General features: G+C 41.0%; 1 protein-coding gene across 1 annotated transcript; it reads left to right on the top strand.

The window, feature by feature from the left end:
* The first annotated feature begins 10,376 nt into the window (after positions 1-10,376).
* Positions 10,377-10,748, top strand: LOC149830960 (uncharacterized). The gene has a single exon (XM_090011857.1). It carries the CDS (start codon positions 10,377-10,379, stop codon positions 10,746-10,748), a length of 372 nt encoding a protein of 123 aa, XP_089867983.1.
* Positions 10,749-11,193: the final 445 nt, after the last annotated feature.

The raw sequence follows: 11,193 nt of genomic DNA, 5'->3' as shown, positions 1-11,193 counted from the left end.
GCGTATCCCTGTAAAAACAACATTGACAGGGAGCGTACCTGAATTCGCCATAGTTTGTGTAGAAAGTTCGGCGTTCTCCTCAGCCGGTCGACGCCCACAATGAGCCCAGGCCTTAGGTCGACGGTGAGCAGGACCCTTTCTGCAGCGTCCGAATGCGGAGCAGAATTTTGGCAGGAAAATGCTACGAACACTCATCATCTTCGCAGCCTCCTAACCCTTTATATAATGGGGGAATAAGGCAGTTACGTGAATGTGGTCTCTCCAGATTCACGTAACTCCCACCCACTAACCCCATTATTTGACCACTAATGTGACCCACTAAAGGCTGTCAAACCGGGTCAGACTGTGGGTTGGACCCTTAACCCATAATGTCCAACATTCTCCCACTTGACCCATTGACACCAAAAGTGCACTAAATCGAGGTGTATACTGTTATATCGATTTAATTATTCATGTGGGTTCACATGTCACCCTTTATCACAAGGATGAATCGTATGAGTCAAGGATATGAACACCCCTTTATGAAATGTCATATTTCCTTGTACTACGCTATAATTCACCTTCAGTGCTTAGGCATGTAAAAAAATTACCTTTATGAATAAGTTGGTCTCTTACCTATTCTATTGGTCCTTTAATATTGTTATTCTGCTATTCTCTCAAACCCATATGAGAGATTCTTTATGCAAAATCAACAATAACACAAAACCTTAGAGAATCAAAACATAAACACAAATGTGATCACATAATGTATTGTCATACATCAAAAGGAATCAAAAAGACCCATCCCCTTTACATGTTGGGAATACAATCCCGGTGCTAGGCTTTTAGTAAGGGGATCCGCAGTCATTTCATTCGTCCCAATTGTATCAATACATACCAGATGATTCTCAATCTTTTCTTTAACAACAAAATATTTTAACTCCATGTGTCGACACGATGTTGAGCTCTTGTTGTTATTTGAAAAGGACACGACTGCTTCATTGTCACAAAAGATCTTTAGTGGTCTCTCAATAGAGTCCACTATACCAAGACCCATAATGAAGTTCCTTATCCAAATGGCCTGTGACAAAGTCTCGTATAGAGCAATAAATTCCGCCTCCATGGTATGAGCAGCAGTGGTAGACTGTTTTCCACTTTTCCATGAGACAGCACCACCCACTAGAAGAAAATTGTATCCAGTAGTGAATTTTCTACTGTCAATACTCCCTCCTAAGTCCGCATCAGAGTATTCAACGACCTCTAGGTGGTCTATTTTCCTGTAGATCAACATATAGTCTTTCGTTCCTTGTAAATAGCACATGACCTTCTTCGCTGCCTTCTATTGCGCAATGCCTGGATTTGACTGATATCTATCAAGCATTCCCACATCAAATGCTATATCAGGTCGAGTGCAGGTCTGCGCATACTGTAAACTCCCAACTGCCGAAGCATATGGGACAACATTCATCTGAGCCTTCGCAATATCATCCTGAGGACAGTCCTTTAAGCTCAATTTATCCCCTTTCACTATAGGTGCCGAACTAGGAGAACAATTCTCCATTTCATATCTTTTAAGAACCTTAAGGATATAGGATTTTTGAGATAGGCCAAGGACACCCTTAGTTCTGTTACGACGGATCTCGATTCCAAGGACATAAGTGACCTCACCCATGTCTTTCATATCGAAATGAGAGGAAAGAAAGTCTTTTGTTTCATGTAAAAGACTCAAATCATTAGTTGCAAGAAGAATATCATCAACATATAAAACCAAAATTATGAACTTACTCCCACTAGTCTTAATGTAAATACACTGATCAACAATATTTTCAGTGAATCCAAAGTTCATAATTACCTGATTGAACTTCTTATACCACTGGCGGGAAGCCTGTTTAAGTCCATAAATTGACTTATTCAATTTACAAACTAAGTTATTTGAGTCATCTATACTGAAACCAGGAGGTTGTTGCATGTATACCTCTTCATCCAGATCCCCATTCAGGAAGGCAGTTTTCACATTCATCTGATGCAGCTCTAAATCAAAATGAGCTACGAGGGCCATGATTATCCTCAATGATTCCTTAGTTGAGACAGGAGAAAAAGTCTCATTATAATCAATGCCCTCTATCTGTATGAAACCTTTTGCAACAAGCCTAACCTTGTACCTCTCCACATGACCTTTAGAGTCTGTTTTGGTTTTATAAACTCATTTACAACCAACAGGTCTAACTCCATCAGGTCGAGGTACAAGATCTCACACTTGGTTCTTTGCCATAGAGTCAAACACTTCTTTCATGGCATTAATCCAATGTGTTGATCTTTCACTTTCAATGGTTTCTGCAAATGTGAAGGGATCTTCATCAATGTCTATGAAATCATTTGACTCTTGTAAATACACCACATAGTTCGGATGAATAACAGATTTCCTAATTCTGGTAGACCTTCATACAAGTGCTACAGGTGGTTAAAAATGAGCCTCTGTATTCTGTTGTTGTTGTATATCCTCATCAACAACCAGATCTAGTTGGGATTGATGTTCATTGACTGGACTTTCTCTTACATTACTCGAAAGAACAATGATAGAGAAAATTGGGTCTTTATCCTTAGCAGGTGTGAAACCTGAATCCTGCATTTCCTCAAAATCAATATTTTTAGACGCATCTATCCCAACAAAACCATTTTCAAGAAATCTTGCTTTATCTGTTTCCACTATCTGTGGTGTATGAGATAAACAATAAAACTTAAAGCCTTTCGATCTTTCTGGATAACCAATGGAGAAACCACTAGTTGTCCTAGGATCAAAAACTTTTACATGTGAGTTATACAATTTAGTTTCTGCTGGACATTCTCATATGTGCATATATGATAAAGAAGGTTTTTTACCTGTCCATAACTCGTAAGGAGTCTTTTGAACAACTTTCCTAGGAACCTTATTCAGAATATGCACTGCAGTCCTAAGAGCTTCACTCCACAAAATCAAAGGGAGGTTTGAGTGATTCAACATCGCTCGAACTATTTCTTTAAGCGTACAATTTCTCATTTCAGCTATACCATTCTGGTAAGCACTACCAGGCATGGTATACTGAGGCACAATGCCTTCCTCTTTTAGAAACTGCGCTAATGGACTTTCCTTTTGTCCCATCTCAGTGAAACGACCATAATATTTGCCACCTCTATCTGACCTGACAACCTTAATAACTTCACATGTTTGTTTCACTACTTCTTTATTGAAGTCCTTAAAAACCCGAAAGACCTCTGATTTTTCAGATAATAAGTAGAGATACATATACCGTGAGTAATCGTCTATAAAGGTGACAAAATATTTTTCACCCGTATAACACGGTGAAAAAGGGCCGCAAACATCCGTATGCACTATTTCTAACTTTCCATTGTTGTGTTTGGCATCTTTCTTATATGTGTTAGACTGCTTAGCCTTTATGTAGTCAACACATGGCTCTATATTCGTAAAATCAAGGGATCCAAGGATTCCCTCTTTCACGAGTCTTTGGACTCTCTCTTTCGAGATATGTCCTAACCTCCGATGCCAATGCAAATAGGATTGATCATCCTTTAGGCCACGTTTATTGACAATCATTGTGTTCTCAATGAAGTGAGATTCCCGAATTTGGAATTTGGTTCTTAATCGATACAAACCATCACACATATATGCAGAACCTATATTCATTGATTTTTTCATAACAATAAGTTCAGATTTTTCAAATTTAAAAGCAAAACCAAACTTGTCAAGTTTTGAAATTGAAATTAGGTTTCGACTATAAGATGAAACATAAAATGTATCGACCAAATCCAATACAAATCCCGACTCCAACACAATTCTGCAGGTCCCAACACTCTTGACATGCGAACACATCTTATTTTCTGAGAAGATGCTTCTTTCATGCTCCGTTGGTTCCCTTTTGTTCAGAAATGCGTGCAAAGAGTTGACAATGTGCACCGTGACACCAGAATCAATCCACCAACTATGCAATGAAACATGAATTAGATTGCACTCATGTGTAACGAATAACTTATTACCTTTATTTTCGAGCCACTTCTTGTACTTCAAACAGTCCACCTTCTTATGCCCCTTCTTTTTGTAGAAGAAACACTTTATAGAAGGGCCACCAAACTGGGATTTAGCTTTCGCCTGAGAGTTTGAACTCTCCCCAGTGGCCTTCTTCTCATTCTTCCTTTTGAAGGAGCTTTTCTTTGGCCTCGACCTTTGTTTATCCTTATGAGAGGCCATATGTGCACTTGGCACCCTCTCACCCTTCAATCTCTCATCTTCCTCAACACACTTTGCCAATAGGTCATTAAAAGACCACTCATCATCATGTGTGTTGTAGGAGATTTTAAATGGTTCATACTCAGTAGGTAACGAGGTTAAGATCAGATGGACTAAGAAGGAGTCAGAGATGACGAACTTCATGTCATTCAGTTGAGTCGCAATATTCCTCATTTTCAAAATGTGTTGTCGGATGTGACTGTCACCAACATATTTCATAGACACTAATTTGAACATGAGCGTACTGGCCCTTGCCTTATTAGAAGTGACGAACTGAGCCTCAATGGCTCCCAGAAATTTCTTAACAGTCCTACAATGAGGAATGACGACTCGAATATTCTTAGCCACCCGAGATTGCAAAAGCAATAGGCTAAGTCTGTTCGAGCGCTCCCACTTCTCAGAGGCAGCCTTCTGATCGCCTGTACTCTGCTTTGTAAGAGCGGGAGGTTCGTCAATTCTAAGGGCCAGATCTAAATCCATATAACCCAAAGTGAATAACACGATTTCTTTCCAATCAGAAAAATTTGATTCGTCTAAAATGGGGATATTACTAGAACCGTCGATAAGGAAGAAACCTGATAAAACAAGGAACGAAAACGGAAAGACATTACTATTATTGCTCAGACAAGACTCGTGTTAAAAGGTAAAAATGAGACCCTTTATTTTCACATTTTCTAAGACAAGCATAGTTGAGCCATTATCGTTTCACTTTGGTGAAAACGACAATACTCATAATTGCTCTGTCTCTTCAATTCTCAAGGAATTGACTTGAGTTGATAAAACTAGCAAATCATATAACCAGAGGCAATTCAACACTGTACCTTTGGGTACGAACATGCTTCATGGACTGAAATACACATCTACTATCACACCCTGTGTAAATTTGGAACACAACGACCTGCCTTTGGGTAGAATCGATGTTTCATAAATTCACACACAATTATAATAACGAATCTTAATACGGTCCAAAGAATCCTTAATTAACCCGACTCAGATCACTTTGGTGATTACACGAATCGGTCAATCAAGATCTTTTATCGAAAATCCTATTCGTATTATGGAGCACGCCCATGCACACATTTTAATGCATGTATATTCATGACATAATACAAGTTCATACTTCAACAAATATGCATAAACTAATTGTCATGAATTTAGTTACAATTCATGCTTAAAATCATCATGCACACTTAACCAACGCAAAATACATGAATTAACATGCATAAGTCATGCATTATTCAAAATAAATACTTTATAAAGCATGAAAAATAATAAAAACATGCTCATATGGGTAAAACTAAGGCTCCTCAAGTAGGAACCGGTTTAAAAACACTCTGAACCGGTCTGAAACTGCCCCAAAACGGTCATCTAAGGGGCTGAACCGGTTCTTTATCCTTATAAACTGATACTTAATATGGAGAAAAGTTCATAAAACCCTATGACTGTATTCTAAAATCCCTGTATTTCTTTATATTTATGAAAACAGGGTCTCAGCATCCCGAAATCGATGAAAAACTGGAAAGAACCGATAAAAAACGACTCTGAACTAGTTCTGGAAGGGGTCGGATCAGGTTCCTGATCCGATTCAGTCTCAATAGTGTTTGGATCCTGCTTTTATGGATCCAACCCAGTTTAAATGGGATCCGGGTCTGACCCAACCCATACTTAATACGGGTCGGACCCGCCCCAAACTAAAACCCAGGTTAGACCCGATCCATAACAGAACCGGGTTAGACTCGGTTCTAAACAGACCCGGGTCGGACCCAGCCCATAACAGAACCGGGTTAGACCCGGTCCTAAATGGACCCGGGTTCGACCCGGTCCAAACCGGATCTCGGGTATGACCCGGTCCTTCATGGACCCGGGTTCGACCCAGTCCAAACCGGATCCCGGGTACGACCCGATCCTTCATGGACCTGGGTACGACCCGGTCCAAACCGGACCCCAGGTTCGACCCGGCTCTTAATGGGTTCAGATCGGACCCGTTTCAAAATGGACCTGGATCAAACCAGATCCTAAATGGAGACCCGATCCTTTTCGGATCAGACCCAGACCTGGTCCCATTATGGGTCCTGGTCAGATCCAAAAAATTAATAGCAGGCCTGATCCATTTCGGGTTTGGATCAGGCCTGCTATTGGGTCTTCACTCGGGACCCGATCCAGTCACCCAGATAAAAAAAATTGAAACAGAAACTCAATGGGTTTCTGTTTAATTTTTATGGAAACCGAAAAGGGGGTTTTCGGTTTCTGCCCTTTTCGGTTCCACGGCGACCGGCGCCGGTTGCCGGCAACCTGCGTCACCCCATGGTGACGCCGATCCGGCGACAGCCCCCCCCGTCAAAAGACGTCGCCCCACGGCGACGCTTCGCAGTTTCGTCGTCCAATGGCAGAAGACCGGCACTGCCTGCCAGTCCGGCGGCAACCCCGACGATGTCAGCAAGGCTGTCGTCGACCAATGGCTGCCCTTGCCGGCAAAACCACCCCGACGAAACCAGCCCCCTTCCGGCGACAGGTAAGGGTTTACAATTTTTTTTTTGTCGCCGGTTTACAGGCTACTCCGGCGATGAGGTGGGGCTATCATTGGCGCCGGCATGACCGCCGCTGTCACCTGCAGTTTTCCGGCAAAAGCCCCTGGACGCCGGCCATCCGGCGTTCAACCCCGGGAACACCTCCGGCATATGTCGACCACCCTGCAACCCGACGATGTAGGGGATTACAGGTGACAGCTCCGACGATGATCTCGACGATGGCAAAAACCTCCCTGCAGCCCAACGGCCACAGGTATAAAACGATCATTTTTTTTTAATGAGGTTCGCCTGAACCGGGAAATAGATGTCGCCCTTTTCGGTGACAGTTGCCGGTGATGACTGTCGCCCCACGGTGACAATCTGCCTGAAACCCAATTCTGTAGCAAACTGTTTGCATCTGCCAGGATGTCACCCCACGGTGACATGCTGTCGCAGAAATCAGGCAAGGGGGCGAAAACGCCGAAAGGGTCTACACGGCCACGCGCAGCGGAAATGCGTGGCCGTGGGCCCATAACCCAATGTTGGCGTATCCCTGTAAAAACAACATTGACAGGGAGCGTACCTGAATTCGCCATAGTTCGTGTAGGAAGTTCGGCGTTCTCCTCAACCGGTCGACGCCCACAATGCGCCCAGGCCTTAGGTCGATGGTGAGCAGGACCCTTTCCGCGGCGTCCAAATGCGGAGCAGAATTTTGGTAGGGAAATACTAGGAACACTCATAATCTTCGCAGTCTCCTAACCCTTTATATAATGGGAGAATAAGGCAGTTACGTGAATGTGGTCTCTCCACATTCACGTAACTCCCACCCACTAACCCCATTATTTGGCCACTAATGTGACCCACTAAAGGCTGTCAAACAGGGTCAGACTGTGGGTTGGACCCTTAACCCATAATGTCAAACACATATTCCTTGATAACCTTCTTTTACTAGTAACAAACTTAATGTCACATTTTATTCTGTGTGCATTCTCCCATGAAGAGAATGATGTCTTCCACTTCATTTAGGAACAATAAGCAATCCTTCTCTCCTATAACTCAACTCAGACATGATCTTCTACCAATCTAACACAGAAACTATATGACAACATGCTGCACTTATTCAGATAAAACACACTTATTCTACTCAATAAAAAAATTATCCACCTATATTGTGACCATGAATGCAATTTCAAGCCAAAACAACAACTTTATCATCTGAAAGTCAAAACATAAGAACAAGTTTTATGTGTGAAACAAATATCTAAAAAGATGAAAAAAACTAATACTGTGGCACATTTCTACAGTGTCAGTTTTACGAATTCAACAATCAACAAGTAAATAAAGGAGAAAAATTACTGAAAAATAGGTACACAGACGAAGGAGGGCTTAGAGAGGGAGGACTTTCTTGACGATATCGCCGTTGATGCTCCGAGTGTTCCTTATTTGATGTGATTTTGGTATGTAGTTTGGGGTGGTTTGGTTGTTTTGGGGGGTTAGAGAGATAAGGGTCGGTGGTGTCCGGTGATGATGGTGGCGAGAGAGGGCTCAACTGAGAGAGAGAGAGAGAGAGAGATCGGGGTCTGTGATGGATGTGGACGAAGATGGAGGTGGTCGACGATGGTGGTGGATTGCGATGGAGGTGGTCGACGATGGTGGTGGCGAGAGATAGATGGCACATAGAGGGCTCGACTGAGAGAGAGGGTCATATGTTGTGCGACGAGAGTGAGGTGTCTGATCTGAGAGTGTTGCGATGGTGGTGGACAATGGCTACGATGGTGGCCAGAGATAGAGGGTCGTATGCTGTGCGACGATGGTGGCGCTGTGAGGAAGAGGAGAGAGAGAGAGAGAGAGAGAGAGCACAATTCGTGTGAAGAAGAGGAAGGGACCCGACCTCTAATGTCGAGTAACCCCTAATAAAATGTGGACCGTCCGATCTGAGTTGATTAGACGGTCCTAGTTGGTTCAACAGTTTACAGGGTTCCCTGGTTTACATATTCGAGGGAACCACATACATATATGTATAGTAAGGGTAGGTGCTTGATGCCTACCGCGTGGCTACTCTGCTTTGGAAATATTGTTTCTATCTTTTTTTAAATCTAATCATAGAGATGTGATCAATATGCTTGATTTTGTGGGAATCGACTTTTGGAACCAGGTGAGGTTTTTATAAGATTAAAAAATCAATGGTTTATAATTAAAAAAAATAACTAATACTTAAAAATTCATTTTTTAAAAAATATGTTTCAAGTGTGATTTCCTAGTAAATAGATCATGCAAAACACACCTGTAGGGTCAGATTTTAAAAAAACATCTTGAAAAACCCCTATCCAAGCTCAATTGACTCGCGGTAGGTACAAAAAGGGTCATGCATCTATCATTTTTCTTATACATATAGTTAATCTAACATGTTTAACATTAGATGGATTTAACTTTATTAAAATGACTCAATTATACTTAAAATAATTATATTTTTTAAAATACTTAATTATTTTTTGGGGCATTATAGGTTTTTTGAACTTGGAAGGAATTGAAATGTCAAACACCTTGACTAAAAAGGCAAATTTATGAATCTATCAAAGTTACATTTTTTTTCTCAAAAAGTAACTTTGCATTTTCAAAAATATCATTATTTAAAGAATGTTTTAATCATTTTAATCATCTAATATTAAATACAATTACTTTAATGTTAGATTAACCCATATATATATACCTTCAAAATGGGCACTATGCTAAATAAAATATCCTATTGGATTTTCGGTATTTTTTTTCAAAACCATAACCATATAGATGTGATCTATATGCTTGTTTTTATAGGGATCACCTATTGGAGCATTTGATTTGGATGCATGAATTCTTATCAAAAAAATTTCAATGCATGGATATGTTTTTATAAGGTGTCAAAAATCAAAGGCCTATAATTTTTATAAAATTCCAAAGCTCCAAATACCATTTTTTTTATCCAAAATGCCTAGATATGTTTAATATTTTTTGTTCTCTGGAATGTTTTGACAAAATCTCAATATAAATAATAAATTCAAAAATATGAAAATACATTAAAAAAGAACAAACATTAGACAATATGCAAAAAAGTTAAAATGGTCAACACTAATATAATGATGCTCATACAAGCATCAATACATTGATAAAAAACAAACAATATTTTAGTCTAAATGACGATAATTTGAAGTTACCATGATATTTTGGCTATTGAAACGGCAACTAAACTGTTGAGGTTTTCATGTTTTTTTCAAAATATAGCCGATATTTGACACACTTGTAACAACTTCTCACCAAATAAAGTGAAGTTGAAGTCTCATATTCACTTTCCAGTAGGCATTCATTAGTCATTACCCATGATTCCAAATCCTCTCTCTCTCAAAAGTAAAGACTAGAGCAAATAAAATAAAGACAAAAACAAAAAAGAAAAGTTTTTCCCTCCCTCTGTTTCCCGCCCCAGCATGTGGCTTAAACCCCCCACAAATCTCTCTCTCTCTCTCTCTCTCACACACACACACACACTCTCTCTTTCTCTTCCCCCACCACCAACACCATTTCCCTCCTTCCCTCCAAAACCACCAAACCCTAACCCTAACCCCATGAATGCCAGAATGGGATCCCCATCCAGACCCTCCAAGCGGGAGGAGAGGCTCCATCGATTCCTCAAACCCGGGGCCCTTGCTCAGATCAGGGATTCCAAGATCAACGCCCGAGTCCGCCATCTCCGACCCCCCAAGAAACCGGATCTGACCCCCAACCCACCTTCTACCAGGGTTTCCACTCCGACCCAACAGATCTCCCCCGACGATTTCCTCTTCTTCGCCGCTTCGCGGCTTTCTGGCCCCCGGTTCCCGCAGAGAAAGAAGCTCGTCGCGACGAAATCGGGCCTTGTGTGCCCGCCGAGCCCGTCGTTGCCCACCTCTGTGGTTGCCGAGGACTCCATCTTGGAATCGTTCAGCAGTGACATGGTTGCTGCCCATTGAAAAGTTTTTCCTTTTTGGTTTTCTTTTGCTTTTTGGTTGTTCTGATCTTGAATAGAAAGCTTGTGGGAATGTGGATTTTTGGTCTCATAAATTTGTCCAGCATTGTATGTAAAAATAAGTTATGATATTTGTCTAATTTAAGAAATCCTCAAATATGCAATTCATAAACTGTGCAGATGGTTTCCACTGGACTTGGATTTAATGCGTTTCTCTTTCGCCTGAATTGGGTGTCTTTTTTCCCTCCAAAATGTGGGTGGCTGTTGGTTCGTTCGGTCACTCATCGAAAAAATTGAAAAAAAAGTTTATCATTTGTTGGTTCTTGTTGCGTCAAATTTTAGTTTCATTGATGGCTGCATGTATTCAGCATTCATTTTATTATGTGAACGACATTGCGATTTAGATGACCATACCTTTGTTTATGATGCATCAAAGTCATAAATTCTAG

The sequence above is a fragment of the Nuphar pumila genome, chromosome 7 (genome assembly GCF_984573655.1).
Source record: "Nuphar pumila chromosome 7, dmNupPumi1.hap1.1, whole genome shotgun sequence".
In the NCBI taxonomy this organism is placed as follows: domain Eukaryota; kingdom Viridiplantae; phylum Streptophyta; class Magnoliopsida; order Nymphaeales; family Nymphaeaceae; genus Nuphar; species Nuphar pumila.
The sequence above is the reverse complement of the archived record's forward strand: the minus strand, read 5'-3'. Positions and strand labels throughout refer to the sequence as shown.